This window comes from Polypterus senegalus, chromosome 17 (assembly GCF_016835505.1).
Source record: "Polypterus senegalus isolate Bchr_013 chromosome 17, ASM1683550v1, whole genome shotgun sequence".
Classification (NCBI taxonomy): domain Eukaryota; kingdom Metazoa; phylum Chordata; class Cladistia; order Polypteriformes; family Polypteridae; genus Polypterus; species Polypterus senegalus.
Genome location: NC_053170.1, coordinates 96,434,487 through 96,451,321, shown reverse-complemented (window position 1 = coordinate 96,451,321; position 16,835 = coordinate 96,434,487). Strand labels below are relative to the sequence as shown.

Genomic DNA, 16,835 nt, shown 5'->3' with positions numbered 1-16,835 from the left:
GTGGCTCGGAGGTACATGAGGCCTCTACGACAGATGAATATAAATGACGCCGTTCTTTCTGTGTCATCGTGTCCGAGTTGGGTGGGCGTGGCTCTGCGAGTTGTCGTCGTATCCAATGGTCTTGAAGTTGGTGGGCGTGGCTCCTCCCTGCATGCGCCATAGGTGTCTTACTTGTCGGCGGCTTAGTGAGTCCACGCCGGCTTTCCATGGGTGACTTGCCTTAGTGAATTATATATATAGATACATTCACGTTCCTAGTTCACCATTTCAATTTTCAGTTTCATGTAGCCGCCGATGCATAAGGCGAAGTCAGGCACGGGTAAAACACATGTCAAAGAAATCTCAGAGTCCAAAAGTTAGTTTTAAAATATTTAGTGAAAGTTAAAGGCAAATAACCCATCCATCCATTTTCCAACCCGCTGAATCCGAACCCACACCAGAATAAAAGGAAAAATAGTTACACATATAGAATAACGGCTAAAAAAAAAGAAAAAATGTATCTTCTATAAACTTAGCTTTTCTTGAGAAACTTTAGTTATTTCTATACTTAAACGTTTTTCTTTCCATACTTAAAGGTTCTTAATTTCTTCTTCTGTATGCCTTAAGCATATGGTTCCACACTTAAATAAAAGTGCTATTTTACAAGTTACTTCACACTCAAAAGGCCCGTAGGCCGCTTGGCATGTAGGCATGTGCCCAGGCACAGTCACGTCCACAAGCACGAACACGGTTAAAAACCGTATGCCTCTATACCTTACGCAAGGTAAGACTAGACACTAACTGGAGAACATTGTTCACTCAAAGCTGTTAGAAAATGACAGGAAAATACCAACACAATTCTATTCGCGGGGGTTATAGGAACCTCCCATATTTTATGCATTATCATCTAGTAAAATATTCATGAATTTTATAGAACTAGGAAAATGGCACTTACAGCTCATGTTCAGTTCATTTTGTATTTTTAAGGAGTGAGAATAAATGACCCAGGAGTTTACTTTTTTCAATTTTGCAAGCCTTATATTAGGCTATTACAGTATTCTTCAAAAAATACAATAATTATAAAGTCTTTTTTTATTTAAATACACTTTATTGCATTGCAGCAACAAACACGTATAGCCATATATACTAATATCCTCTGGGTCAAAAAAGAAATTAAATAGGTGCAAGTATCCATATAAATTACTGCTCAGTTTCCAACCATGTGACACAAATGGTGACTGTGGAACCAGCGTGCAGGTGAACTAAAATTCGCGTCACGTATTGCATGTCTAACGGGGAAAATTCTAAAGTGGCCTCGCGAAGTCCAACGTTTTCCTAAAAGCGATAGCAGAGCTTCACCATGTGCTCGTGACAGAGGGGCGTGCAGCTTAATCACAAGCAGGCAGACAGACAGCGCAGATTTATTTTTGAGTTATTTTTTCCGAATACAAATTAATGGTAAAAAAACGTGTACGAAATATATATTTATAAAAATCAACTATTAGTCAGGGGTGGGGGTTAATTTGTTTTCAATCCTATTTTTTTGTAAATCTATTTGTATGGAATGATTACAATAAAATCAATAAAAATTAAAAAAAAAATCCACTATTTGTGCTTATCTGAATATATTCTGCACAAAAATTTAGAAATATCTAATAGATTTTCCTGCAGTGGGCTGGCGCCCTGCCCGGGGTTTGTTTCCTGCCTTGTTCCCTGTGTTGGCTGGGATTGGCTCCAGCAGACCCCCGTGACCCTGTAGTTAGGATATAGCGGGTTGGTTGGTTGAACACCATATTCGGATTCGGCTCCACCCCTACATTACAGGGTAAGGAAAAAACGTTTAATGTGGAGCTAAACCAGATCGAGACTGTCACCTAAAACTGAACTCGCTCACGTTCAAGTTCTTCACTTGCAAATACGTTACGTTAAGTTCACCGTTCTTATAAAAATGAGCTCGTTCAATGGAGGCGCTCTTCTGAACGAGTTCAGGCACAATACTACATCTTGATGACCCCGTAAAATTGTATGAAGTATAGAAAAGTATTATATGAACATGGGAAAGTAAGCATTGTTTTATACTAAACATTAAATAGGTGAGTGTTAGGATTAAAAAGATTCATGTCTACATATTCTTTACTAGCCACCCCCTGTGGCTCGGTGGCTCGCCCCACGTAGTATTGAAACAGGACAAACTTTAAAAATCAATAAACAGAAAGGTATCGCTACCTAAGCGGAGGTAAGGTATACTCCAAAATGTTGTGAGAGGTACAGCGACTCAAACGGAGGCTGGAGTGTGAGCGAGGAGGGCCCTGCCCGGATCCCCACTCCTTACGTCCTGCCTCCCCCAGCCTCTGTCACGGATTAGCGAGAATAAACCGCGCCTGCAAGCGAACTCTGATTCTTAGCGCGATGAGAGAAGTCGCAAAATCAACCGGAATGTTCAAGCAAATTATAGAACAAAAACTCAATCTAAATCTGTTAAGTAGCTCTCTTGTGAAAAGCGGACAGACAGACAGACAAATGTTGGATTTTATATATACAGGTAGTCCCGAGGTTACGGACATCCGACCTACAACTTATGAACGAGGCCATAGCTGCGACACATGCACTTCAGTAACTGCCGCTCTGCCATCTTCGGCCTGGGGATGCTGCAAGCGGTGGCTGGAGGGGGGCGATTTTGCTGCCCACGCAGTGTAGTGTCCCTCGGGTGGCTCCCGGCGGCAAGCGGTGACCCGTGGTCCATAGTCACCGAGGCCACAGCTATTGCCCGTGTGCAGGACTGAGGCTTGATGAGGCAGTTCACTGCCCGCTCACCACACACGGCTGCCCCATTCGTTCTCGGTGGGTGGCTGGTAATGTTGCCAGCAGTGACCCGGTTGTGGCTGAACGGAGCGGCAGGGGCTAGCATTGTAGGGAGGCTCGGGTGGCTGCCCGTTGAATGGAGGCGGTGGTGGGTGATTCACTACTTGCCTTGGCCACACCGTATTCGTTCTCGGTGGACGGACGCTGCAGGCAGCATACTGTAGTGGAGGTGACTGCGAGGTGGGCTGGTGATGAACTGCCCGTTTGGAATTGGCATTGTCAATAAAGAGGAGCCTTGACCTTCCTGCGGTTGGACACTTGCCCTGAACTTGTAGTTTTGCTATTCCTGCCTCCACTGTTTTCTCCGTCTATCTTTAGCTTAGACCTCTTCATCCTCTCCAGTTCTTTCCCAATCCACTGTTCCCCTCAATGCATATGCAAAGCAACATGCAGACCCTCACCCGTTCAGTGTGTGTTTTGGTATTGTGACATCCACCCCATAACCCCTCTTTCCTATCAATTTTCAAGGATATTTGTGCCTCCTCCAGAAACCCTCAACCTTCCAAGCCTTACACGTACAACTGACGCCTTTCATTTAACGAGTCCGCGTTTCATGTAAATCAAAGGTTTCGGCAATATTCACAGCGTCCGTCCTATGAGTGATTTGGAAAAAGCTTCTTTTGTCATTCGCAGTTGGCACCATCATTATTTTCTACATGGGGGGCCTATTTTATACAAAGCATCTAACAAATCTCGCTGCGTTGAGACCACCGGCGCCCCTGACATGTATGAGACTTGCTCAGGGTCGCACAGTGGCCAGCTGGCGTGGATTATTTTTCTGTCCGACGCTGTGGCCACTTGGGAGCCTCACCGATGTTCTCTTGCTCTAATCTCCTAATTAGAAGAAGATGAGCCCTTCCTTGTAGTAATTGGCACCGGTGATTCAGTGGAAGTGACTGAGCTGACGTTCTCACCTCACATTTGATTCCACGCTGGTTGAACTTAACCACTTCGTGACGGCTCTCGCTCCGAGTGGCGGTGCCGTCCTCCGTACCCACCCATTGTTTTATCCGGCAGGTGGTATTGACTGGTAGTGTTGCGCTTCAGACCCCGATTTGTTCCTGGTTTAAGTCTATTGTACTTTGTGTTGTTTTTCAAATTATCAATTGTCAGCCCCCCACAACCCTGTCCAGAATAACGTGGGCTTCCAAAATGGTACAATATGGTATTAGTTGTCTTTTTTTTTTTGTTATTCTGTAATTTATGAGCTAACGTTTCTCGCCCCATACTCCAGTCCACGCTGTTTGAACTTAACCACTTCATGGCGGCTGTATAGCAGAGTGGTGGTGCCGTCACAGGCTAATTCCGCTACACCCACCCATTGTGCTAAGGGTGACAACAGATGAAATCGGGGGAGTGGCAGTTCCTTTTTCACGGCACTGTAGCCGTTGGGCTTAGGCACACCACTCAAGTCCTCGAAGTGCCGTCTATCGAGCGCTGCCCGTCTGTGCGGACATCTTTCTGATTCGATATGCGTGATCTTGTCTTTCTGTGGCACAGACAACACACACGCACGGTATTAACTGCTTTCAGTCCAGTAGCCGCACGGATATGAGGAAGCTCGAGGCTGACCCTGCCTTCTGTATTCATTCTGTATTCATCGTGTGACTGACCATCGAGTTTATTTTTATCGAAGGTCACAAGTCAAGCAGAACCTCATCTTTAGAAAACTGAACGTCATGTATCTTGGTACAAATCACCAGTCGCCCTGTTGTTGTCTTTAAAACATATAGCGTGTGACTATATTACATATCACTAATTACAGAACAAGGCCTCGAATCTTCATTAAAATAAATTACCTCACCGTGATATTTCAAGAAAAATCGCCAGCACAGCCAAAACGAAAGCCTGGCGCTCCTCTACTGAGGTGCAAGTTCAAGTTTACGCGAGTCAAACACGTGGGACGGCGGGGGTGGAGAAAAGAAGCTGCGTGTTCGAACCTTGACCAATCAAACAAGAGCCAGCGCGCGGTTAACCTTGAATATCGCGTTACTATTCGATTAAGGCGGTGTCAATCGCGAAGGGGGGGGGCGTATGTTGATGTCGTCATTTACAGGTCGACGTCGAACGAAATAAAGCAGGTGTGGTTAACTGGGGATAACACGGAAGAAGACGATGTACTGACTAAAACGTCTTAACACGGACAAATAAGAACTTGTGCCGTGTGACGAGGTGAAAAAATTGCCTTTCTCTATGCTCGTTAACTTTGTGTCCCTTGGGGCTCAAAGTCCTCCCGTCTTAATGTTTGCCGCGGTCCAATAAAAATGCGAGTTCGAGGAGGCGGGGTCTTCAAAACTGGGCGGTCTGCCATAACGCTCTGCTATTGGCTGGCACTTCGCTCTACTTCTTCACAGTGCGGCAGTGGCAGCTGCTTGTGGGAGCGAAAATGCAGCCGTTACAGCGATAGTCGTGTCATAATTCTCCATTCTGCAAACATGTTGCATTCCTGCAGGAGCTTAAACATTAACTGGTAGAGTGTGACCAAGAAATCCTCCTGTCTTGACATTATAAAAGGAGGACGGTTAATCGGGCGGGCTGGCTCCCCTAGCCCAGGCAGGACCTCAAGTCAACATTCGCATCACCAGATCTAAGTTGGCCGAGCAAAGCGACGAAGAGCCATCGAAATGACAGAGAAGAGGATCTCGAGGTGGTACTTCGGAGGGATAGCGTCTTGCGGGGCGGCATGTTGCACTCATCCGCTCGACCTGCTCAAGGTACGTGTGGCGAGAGTTGTGCAAAGTGTGACTGACAGAGTTTAGTCGGGAGGCCCGTCCTGGTGACTCGGCTCATCCTGTCATCTGCGGTTCGGATTGTCCTGTAGTTGAGGGTCTCAGTGGCCCCTTTGCACGAGCTCATCACTGGGCCTCGATCCTCCGTTTTTTTTAAAGAACTGGTTACTGCGGCGCGTGAAGCGCCCGGCCCAGAAACCTGCTGCTTAAAATAAGGGAATGTAGGATATAATTTACACCAGTAAATCAAACTGGGACTGTTATGATTGGGGAAAAGACCTCTGTTAGTCACGGTCTACCGTTTTGTAACACCAGATCAAATCGTGACACAACCGGGGCCTGATCGACCTCCTTCCACTGTCTTAACATATGTCAGATCGTCACGAGTGGGCTTTAAGGTCACATCCTAGAAATGTTTTACCGAGTATGCTTTAAACCAGTGGCTACCTTTATATGACCTGACTGCAGGTTTTCATCCCAGGTGTGCAGGTTTTTTTTTTCATTTAAAATATCGGGAGTTGCATTCCCAAAGCCTACAGCATTGTCAAGGATTGCTCCCACCCTTCCCAGGGTCTCTTTAATAAAATATAATAGTAATTCCTAACATTTATATAGCGCATTTCTCACTACAATAAGTGCTACCCGGGATGCAAACCCCTGATCTCTTTACTCAGAGGCATTAGCGTTACCTGGACGGAGGTATCAAAGCCATCACACCAGTTCTGCAGCCACTTCTACCCCTTGTGCTGTCCGGACTTTGAACTCTATGCTGCCCCCACCCCCCCTTCAGATCTGGCCCTAGTGTTATATCTGTAACCTTAACCCGAACTAACTAACTTGAACTTTGTTGATAGAAGTTTCCCCCATGCACATAATAAGGTAAATATGATTAAGCAACACAATATATACTACATGACACAATCACAATGTTCTGTACGGAGGTAAGCACAAAACAGAAAACAATAAGTTAATGTAGAATTGCACTCCCGCCCAGTCTCATATCAAGTAAGTTCTTATAATGTAGATTGGATGGAGGAGTTGTGAAAAGACAGATGAACCTGAGACTTTTTAACCAGAGTGACTGCAGTAGGAATGTCTGAATGTCTTCATAGTTCTTGCCTTTAGTGGCCGCGAACATTTCCTTGCTGGTATTCACCGTAGCCTTTGATTAAATCGCCAGTACAATTCCTGACCCGTGATGTATACAGGACCTTAATGGAGTCCAGTTCCAGACCTGCCGTCTTTTTCTCCCTTCGATTCAAGGAGGATGTATGTGAGGATCATCCAGGATATGGAAGAGCGAGGACTTGGCTTGTGGTGACAGACAAGACCCCTCCCAGGTTCAAAGAGGTTTGCACCAGGGGTCTCCTTGAAGTGAAAGATGCTGCACTTTGCTCTGTTCGCGTCGCTGTCCTGCAGTGCCACACCGCTCTGGTGGGCTCATGAGTGTGGTGAGGCTAACAGAAAAGGAGATTTACTTCATCATATTGGCTTTCTGTTTTCTTGGTTTAAAATGACTGAAGGGGCCATAAATAAAAAAAAAATATGCAGCAGCCTGTAATATTTAGTTACGAATGTTACTCCAAAATAGTTTTCTGTCAAGTTCGTGTAATTAAACTTGTCAGTCGTGCACAAGTTTCTGCTCGTTTTATTGCTGCAGGAAGGTCTGTTGCCAAAAAGGGCATGTTGGAGTTTGGCGTGAATGAGTTTCACAAAAAAAAATCTGTGATGGAGTTAGGAAGAAAAGAGGAAAATCAAAATGTCGTGTTTCATTCTCCAACTCGTATAATCCGGAGGGATCATGGGGAGTGCTGGAGCCGATCCCGGCCAGCATAGGGTGCAAGGCAGGAACAGACCCTGGACGGGGTGCCAGAACACAAACGCTAGCCTAAAATTAATGTCACCTGACCTGCATGACTTTGGACTGTGAGAGGAAACCCACTTAGACATTGCGGCCATCTTTACACAGGGAGGACCCGGCGAGGCCTACCACTGCGCTGCCATACCTGCCCAAAATGAAAATGAAAAGCTGAATTATTCTTTTGTTTTTGTTCTTTATTTTGCCTTTTACAGACTCTTGTATTAGGAATTTGTTAGTTTTCGCATACCACTTGGGGTCAGTCACTGTACAGCCCCCTGGAGCCATCGCAGGTTAAGGGCCTAGCAGAGTGGGATCCCCTTTCGGCAGGAACGGGAATTCGAAGCGCCAGCCTTCCGGATACCAGTGCAGATCCTTAGCCTCAGAGCCACCACTCAAAAAGTACAATTTTTGGGTACTGCGTGTTAAATCTGTGTGTATCTGAATGTTCGTGTAGGCATGATACTGTGTATGTTTTGATTTCTCATCACATTCTGCATACATTTTTTAAATATGAAACACAAATAAGCTTGAGATTAAAAAGAAAGCGTACAGGCGGAACTCGAGCGACAATCTCGCTGACTTGCAGTTGTGCAACCGCTGAAGTCCGACACGGAGATCTTTTTCTTTCTATTAATTGAGAAACGTCATTGTGGTTTCCTTTTCCTTGTTTTTGTTTTTGCATGCTTAAATGAACCCTTTGGTGAGGTCGAATGCCATGACTTTTACATTTTAGTTTCCCTCTATTATTAAAAAAATAAATAAATAAATAAATAGACGTGACTTTCTCAGAGAGACACTTTCACGTCCCGCGAGACGAGACTTTGTGTCGAGATTTACCCACGCCCGGGGCCGGAAATAAAAGACGAAGTGTAGATGACAAAGTAGAACGTCGTAAAGAATTCAAAAACGTTGGTGCGGTACACATGCAGAGCAGGTTAGAGATAATGGAAGTACGAAAATTTGCAAGTCTCAAAAAAATGAGCGCAAAAAAATAGAAATTATTACTCTGTGAAATATAACGGAACAGCGAAAAGAGATTGAATGTATTGTTCGGATTTAAACTTTAAGTTGGAGACTTGTAGATCGTCTAATTCGTGTTGCCTTTAGGGAAAAGTCGTGTTTCTTCCCAATGAAGAGGCGTATCCGCGAGAATTAAAAGATTTGTTGTTTGCTGAAGTGAAAACCCGCGAGAGAAAATGTCGAGCCCCGCAAGACAAGAGCTTATGCAAAGAGATTTGGAAAAGTCCCGTCCACATCTAAAACATTTACACCCACACCCACGGTTCAGTCATTCCTCATTTGTGTGAACGCTATTGTCAGACACAGTTTATGTAGAGAGAAAGAAACGATATTCACTCACGGGCAGTTATACGTTGCGTTGACATGATGCAATTCCAAACACGGGATCAAAATTCAGTGCGATATTGACGAAAAGGTAACCGCGAAAATTGGATTGAAAATATGGATATAGGTGATCTGACAGAGGTATGTCGATATTGTTCGGCTTTAAATTTTAAATTTTTTAAATTTTGTAGATCGTCTAATTTGTGTTGCCATCAGTGTTTCTTCCCAATGAAGAGGCGTATCCTTGAGAATTAAAAGATTTGTTGTTTGGGGAAAGTGAAATCCACGTACGTGAGTGACAGAGATGCAAAGTTGCTGGAGTGTAGCGCAGTCTGGGGGGTTGGCAAGCGATGTGAGCAGAGGGCAAAGCCCCCTAGTGTCTTCAAATAGTGAAAAATGCCTGGTGTTTGAGTCAGTAGGGGGTCGGTGTTGTCTGCACACATCAGCCACGCTGCCAGCTGAATGACAGGTAATCGGGTCATTTAATGATATTTGCTATCTCTTGCCCTAAGCCGAGAGTCCCATTGCATGGTTCTAACTTGTATTGAGTCGAGGTATTGACGCGAACACCATACATATGTATAGTATGATAGTAGTATTGTTTGTAATGACAGCTTCAAGACACCTCCTGCATGGAGAAACCCGTCGCACGCATTGCTCAGGTGTCATTTTGGCCCAATTCTCCCACACAAGCTGTGTTCAAATCTCGAAGGATTCTCTGAATTCTGATCTTCAGTTCTTTCCATCGATTTTCAAATGGATTGAAGTCCGGTGATTGACTGGGTCATTCTAGCAGCTTCTTTACTCTCTGAAGCAAACTGAGAGTTTCCTTGGCTGTGTGATTGGGATCATCGTCTTGCTGAGATGTCCATCCTGGTGGTGGCGGCAGATTCTTATCAAGAACGTTCCCGTACATTTCTCCATTCATCCTTTCATCAATTCGATGAAGTCTGCCTGTATTTTGGGGTGTTTGTGGGGTGATGTGCAGTGCCATTTCTCCTCCAAACATGGTGTTGTGCTATGACATCCAAAGAGTAACATTTTGGTCTCCTCTGACCCGACTCTGTCCTCCCCGTATTTCATTGGCTCGTCCAAATGTTGTGCCACAAACTTTCAATGAGCTTCAATGTGCTTGTTTTTCAGCAGTGGAGTCTTGTGTGGTGAGCGTTGTTTACTTCTTGTTTTCTTTGAAACAGCTGGACCTGCTAATTTCTGGTCTTTCTGAAGCTCTCAGCGAGTGGTCCTTGGCTCTTGGAGAACTCTTCTTGATTATTTGTCAGAAATCTTGCGAGGGGCACCTGGTCGTGGCTGGGTTATGGTGTAATGATGTTCTTTCCACTTCCGGATTGTGGCTCCAACGGTGCTCACTGGAACATTCAGAGGTTTAGAAATACGTCTGTGTCGCCAACGCCATCTGTGTGTTTGGCAACAGTAGGGTTGTGAAGGTCTTGAGAGAGGAGAGCTCTTTGCTTTTACCCATCATGAGACGCTTCTTGTGTGACACTTATGGTAATGATAGGCCATCAATTAGGACTAAACCCGCTGGTATTCATTTGCACTGATAGGGAGTTGGCTATCAGGATTGCTTTCTAAATGCTGACACACGTCCGCTGGTTTCTTCATGTGCTCAATACTCATTCCCTGTGTCATTCCATTTCATTACACACTAGCTGTGTAAGCCCGTGCTGCAAAAAGCCCTGGGCTCCTAGAAACTATTGAAATCGTCCAAAAAAAAATTGAAATGTAGAGTCGGCGGTTTCGTTTTACGGACATGCTCGCCCCTCCTTGTCTGTCAGCGGCTAAGCGAGTCGTCTCTCTCTCGCTTGTCTTCCCTCGGCGGTCTCACTTTGGCGACGGAGTCGCTTTCTTTCAGCTTCATGCTGTAGCCTCGCACTTCTTTCTTCTTCTGACTTGTTAACTTGAGGCCGCCTTGCGTGCTCTTTGAGCTTCGTGCTGTAGCCTTGCACTTCCGGGCCGGGCAGACAGACGCACACCCACTTCCACGCGTAGAGGTTTATATAGAAGATAACTTACCGTATATATTCATGAATAAGTCGGGTCTTGAAACTCAGAAAATCGATCATAAAATCACACCTCGACTTATACGCCCGTTGAAACATACGACACTTACATTTTTTTTTTTTGACATCTTCTTGCCTCCTCCAGTCTCTCATCCAGTTTCTCAGATGCATCAAATTTTATTACAGCAGCGCAGTTACCAATTTCTTTCGCTATTTCAACGACTTTTAATTTAAAACCAGCTTCATATTTTCTTCGGATCGAACGCTCCATCATAGATAAAGGAGCACGAGGGTGTGAGATACAAAAAAACACAAATCGGTGCAAATGTCGCTTCAGAATAGTTTGGGTGTTAACGTGTGGTCACGTAGACACAATTCATAGAAAAGAAAATAAAAGGCCGTGTGCTCCGTGGTTACTCTCTCAGGCGGGCATTACAATATCGTAGTCTCTTGGACCGATAGCGTGAGTCGACTTATACGACTGACATTATAAAATACCGGAAATTATATGGTAAAAATCAAGCCCCGACTTATCCGTGAGAGAACTTATACGCGAGTATATACAGTAATTTATGGATGTACAATTTGTTTTGATTTCATTGTATTTGTGGATTACTTGGGTTGTTACTGACATCTGGTGAATATTTCACGTCAATAGCCCCGTTAGAAATTTAAAAAATTACTGAAAAAAACGTTGACACGTTCAATACTTATTTTCCCTGCCGTATTGATACAGTATATCCGTAAAATATATCCCGTATCTTTCTACATAATACACTACCGTGGCTGGCTGTTTGTCTCTCCAGGAATTTAAATCGCCTGTAGCTCGCAAACCGTTTGAGCTGTTGTCCTGAAATTTGGTACGCATGTACTACGTGATGTTTACTATCCGCTTTCGGGGTGGTGATTGAGCTCCAAGGTTATTCCTCTTTGTATTTTTATTTTATTTTATTGTAGAATCAACTCTCGGCAATGGCCAGCAGGGCGGCCGTGCGACACATGCATATGGGCGCCGTTCTCATTCCCTACCACCTTTGCCGTCACTTTCCTACCTCTTCATATCTTAAATCATTCTTGAGGCAGATTGAAGAGTGGTGCTTAAGTGAATAATTAAAGAAAACGTACCAAGTGATTGCAACACAAACATTGACTTAATTGGCTTTAACGCGAAAAGATGCCGAGAAGAAGCGGGCCGATGGGGTGGAGAAAAGAAGAGCTGCTCAAGAAGCAGCAAGCGCATCAACCTCTGAGCAAGCGAATTTAAAACAAGTGTTCCTAGTTTTCAGACTCTTTCTCTGCACAAGTCAGGTGTATTCACTGCACGTTATCGTGAAGTGCACCGTTACTGGTATAGCATACTAGTCATCCCCTTTGGCTCGGCCCACATAGTTGTGAAACAGTACAGACTTTAAAAATCAATAAACAGACAGGTATCGCTAGCTAAACGGAGGCAAGGTATGCTCCAAAACGTGGCCAGAGGTAGAGCGACTTGAATGGAGCCTGGCGTGTGAGTGAGGAGGACTCTGCCAGTTCCCCACTCCTGACATCACGCATCCCCTTCCCCTCGGCCCGCATCCTCTGTCTCAGATTAGCGCAAATAAATCACTCCTGCAAGCAAACTATGTTACTTAGTGCAATGAGAGAAGTCGCAAAATCAACAGAAACGTTCAAGCAAATTACAGAAAGAAACCCGATCTAAATCCGTGAAGTAGTTCTCTTGTTCATTAACTAAGCAGGGTTAAGGTGCACACCCCGAGGCCGGAGCATGAGTTTGGAGTGCCCCTTCCCTCAGCCTGCTGCGTCTCTCTCGGATTTGCGTTAAAAAAAATATGTACCGTAAGCGAACTGTGACACACCGCTCAATGAGAGAAGTCGCAAAATCAACCAGCAAAAAAAAACGATCTAAATCCATTAAGTAGTTCTCTCGTTCGCTAACTAAGCAGAGGTAAGGTTACGCCCCGAGGCTGGTGCATGAGTGAGGAGGGCACCGTCCCCCTCCCCTCGGCCCGCTGCGTCTCTCGGATTTGCGTAAAATAAATTTGTACCGCAAGGGAACTATTACACATAGCGAAATGAGGGAAGTTGCAAAATCAACCGGAAGGTTCAATCAAGTCTAGAAAAAAAACAGATCTAAATCCGTGAAGTAGTTCTCTTGAGAAAGGCAGACAGACAGATGTTGGATTATATATATATAACCCGGCACAGACTGACACAAAATAAACAGAGGCTTTATTAATTCTTCCCCCGTGGGCACAGGTAACACACAGTCCCAATACATCAATCACAACAGCACCAGACACTCTTCTCCTTTACCACCACTCCTCCTCTAGCTTAGTCCCTAGACTATCTCCCATGGAGCCCTGCAGGAGGTTGGTGAATCACCGTCGGCCAGGGAGGCTGCCACCAAGCGTCCCGGGGGAGATACTGAGCTGCCCATGGTTGCTCCCCTGGAACAGATGTGGAAGGGGCGTCCCTGCCGGGTATGGGACCCGGCCGTCTGCCACAATATATATATTATCTAAATAAATTAAATATATATATATATATTTATTTATATATTATATATATTTATATTTTTATATATATATAGAGAGAGAGAGAGAGAGAGATACCTGCACATTTAAACATTATGTGTGTACATCACCTTTAGAGTGATAGACAGAACTTTTTGTTTCAAGGGGTAAACTTGACTTTTTACAGAAGCTCGATTGGCACCACCCGCAGAATCCCAAACATTATGGTGCCCTGAAATGGAGGTTGGGGGGGTTCCGTGTAGTAAAAGTGTTGGGTGGCCGAAATGTCTGCAAATCCCCATAAATGAACGTCTGCGGTGTGGCACGTTAATTGCGACTGAAGTGTTTGGTTTGTCACTGGAGCAGAGGGGCAAATCGAGGAAAAAAAGGGTCTCTGTCCCAAGCATGGAGGGCACTGTTACACCATGATTGTGAAGAAATAACTTTGACTTGAAAAACGGCACACTTCTCTCTTTAAGGCAGCGTCGTTACTTCCGGCCCTGCCTTGCCATGCCCTGCCACCCTGGTTTGGTTTAAGTTCGGCTGACGTGTGCTATGAAATGTCGAAACGATTCTCCCACCAGGGTGGTCCATTAACATTCTGCTCCTCAGCAGCCCTCATGCTGGTGCCCTTAATGGAGGAACTGACCTTAAGTCATGACCCTTATTTGGTTCCAGCGCCTGAATTCAAATGACATTCTTTAGCGGTGACTACCCTTGGCACACACTCTCTCTCTCTCTCTTTCTCTCTCTTTCTCGGTCTCTTTTTTTATTAAACGAGTTCGTGACTGATGTCACAGCTAGCAGGTGGTGGCCTTCCTGGATGCCTCTGTCGCCTTCTCCAGAAGGGGTGAGCTGCTGATGTGATGGTCGACGGTGTGCCGCAGGTCCTGTCTGAATGGATGCCTGCAAGGATAATTCAGATTAGAAAGCGGCCCGTGTTCTGCTTGAATACAGAGACACTTTAATGACATGCAAAGCACAGATGAGAAGCTTCTGCCAAGTGGCCATTAAATGGCATGGTGGGTGTGCCCGGATTTCGTGTGGCATATGTTTTAAAATTTTTTTGGGGGAATTTTTAAAAATTCTTGTTGCATTCGTGGGCCACCCAACTGCAGAATTTGGCGTGGAAGAGCGAAGTACGCGTCCTCTGGTATGGCGTTTGGACGGTGACGCCATTGCTGTTTGTGTGGCTCTCTGCCAAAGCAGACTGGCATTGGAACGAAACAAAGGGACGTGAGCCTTTGGTGTAGACTTGCATGGGGTGAATGGGTAAAGGAACTGGAGCACTTTTTAAACAGGCGTGTGAAAAAGTAAGTGCACCCCATGGAAACATGTTTGAACGGTGACCTACCTGAACAGAGTGGGTGAGTTTGCCCTGCGTGGACTGCTGTCTCGTCCATGGTTGCTGTGAGTGAGGGTGGATTTTTATAAAGCTCTGAAGGGTTTTTCCTAAATTTTGCGGTTGTTGGGGCCTTGGCATCATCGGGCACAAGGACTAAAATCTTCCTCGGGTGGCATGTCAGTTGAATGTCTCCCAATGAGGAAATTTCGAGTGAACATTTCACCTAATACCCCATTGTCCTTAGGAGGACCACAGAGACACGAGGAGAGCATTCACAGTTCACACAGACCGATACTCCATCTCAGGACCCCTTTAGCTGTGAGGCAGCAGTGGTGACCACTGCGCCACCTCAGTTAATCAATCACATTCATTTCCTGAAACCGTTTTTTTCATTTCGAGATCACAGAGAGCCTGAGCCGATTCCCACCAGTAGTGGATGCAGTGGAAGGCAGTGTGGTGTACTTGATGAAGGTTTTGGACTTCACTTCACATCCCACTGCTGACGCCACTATGTGACCCTGAGCAAGTCATGTGACCTGCCTGGGCTCTAATTGGGAAATCAAAAAAAACGGAACCAGTTGTGTCTCAAATGTTAAGTCCATCGGTTATCCAACCTGCTTTTCCCTAACTACAGGGTCACGGGGGGTCTGCTGGTGCCAATCACAGCCAACACAGGCAGGAAACAAACCCCGGGCAGGGCGCCAGCCCACCGTAGGGCACACACACACACCCCCCAAACACACAGTAGGGACAATGTAGGATCACCAATGCACCTAACCTGCATGTCTTTGGACTGTGGGAGGAAACCCACGCAGACACGGGGAGAACATGCAAACTCCACACAGGGAGGACCCGGGAAGCGAACTCCAGGTCTCTTTACCACAAGGCAGCAGCGCTACCCACTGCGCCACCGTGCCACCCGTGTTATAAGTCGCCTTGGGCAAAGGCGACAGCCCAATAAGTCGCTGTAAGTGGATGCTTGTCCTGTCTTTTCTGATTTGGTTTTGTTTCGCTACGCCTGTGCTTGGTTGTCAGCCAAAAAACGTTTGTAGTTCCAGTTTCTAAGATGAAAGAAATGCTGTGTAATGCTGGCTTGGCAGCAAGGAGACGACAGAAGGTTCAGTCATGTCATATTCCAGCCCCTTATCTTTCCACATTTCCGGTCTGCCTGAGGACGGCGCGGGAGCCCTCGGTAAACACAATCGCCGTTCAGATTTCTGCTTCCTCACAAAGAGCCTGTGGTGCAGCCGACTTGCTGAGTCACCTGAAACTGGAACTTCCTGACGTGCCGTGAACGAGCAGCCGAGGCGCCCATCTTGCAGGAGCTGCCCAGCTAACAAAGGAGCGGTCCGCTCAGCTGAACCCGGGCCGGGTATCCAAAATGTCCACCCTGCCCGGGTTCAGCTGAGCGGACCGCTCCTTTGTTAGCTTTTAATATAATTAGAGAGGCTTTTTCAATTATTTCCTTTGAAGATTTCTAATTGTTTATCACTCACGCTGATTTTTGTTATGACTAATGAAGAATCAATGCTTGGGATGCCAATCTTCAGTATCTATTTAATTCTACTTTTTTATTTCTTTTCATCAGTTTTTTATTGAGTACTAGAAAGCATGCGGACTTTCAGTCCTCCCAAGCTCAAGGTTGCTGCTTTAAGCAGTTTGCTGTGCCATATAAGCTTAATATGCAGCAGATGCTGGAACTGCCGTCGTTCTTTTTTTTCGTTTTCTTCCTCCAATTACATATTAAGCTTCTGCAGTTTGCTTCATGCTCAGCAGATGTCGCAGCTCGCCTTTTTCTTTCTGCCTTGTCACTGCGGTCAGTTTATGCCATTTGTCACAGGCAAGGCGTTACTCTCTCTGATCACTTTGCAGAACTTGCTGCCAGACACGTTTTTTGCTTCAGTAGCGCATATCAAGTTATAAGTTTTCAATTCTGACCAAGATCAAGGCTTCACAAGTAATCACGTGACAGGCCGACACAACAACTAGCATCTTATATATTCAGTTGTGCGCTCATTTATGGCTGACTGAGTTGAGGCCATTTGGACTTACAGCTGAGGGCCACAGCAAAACAATTGGGTAATAGTGTGTGTGTGTGTGTGTGTGTATATAATATAACTATCTATCTATATCTATATCTATATCTATATCTATATCTATATCTATATATATATATATATA

The 16,835-nt window shown here is 45.3% G+C and overlaps 1 protein-coding gene across 1 annotated transcript in view; it reads left to right on the top strand.

Moving 5' to 3' along the window:
• The first annotated feature begins 5,141 nt into the window (after positions 1–5,141).
• The window catches only part of LOC120517428 (mitochondrial dicarboxylate carrier-like), a 64,278-nt gene continuing 52,584 nt past the window's right edge, over positions 5,142–16,835 (top strand). Inside the window, exon 1 of the mRNA XM_039739755.1 lies at positions 5,142–5,555. Coding sequence (XP_039595689.1) covers positions 5,466–5,555 — 90 coding nt within the window. The 5' untranslated portion in view covers positions 5,142–5,465. The remainder of the gene's footprint in view (positions 5,556–16,835) is intronic.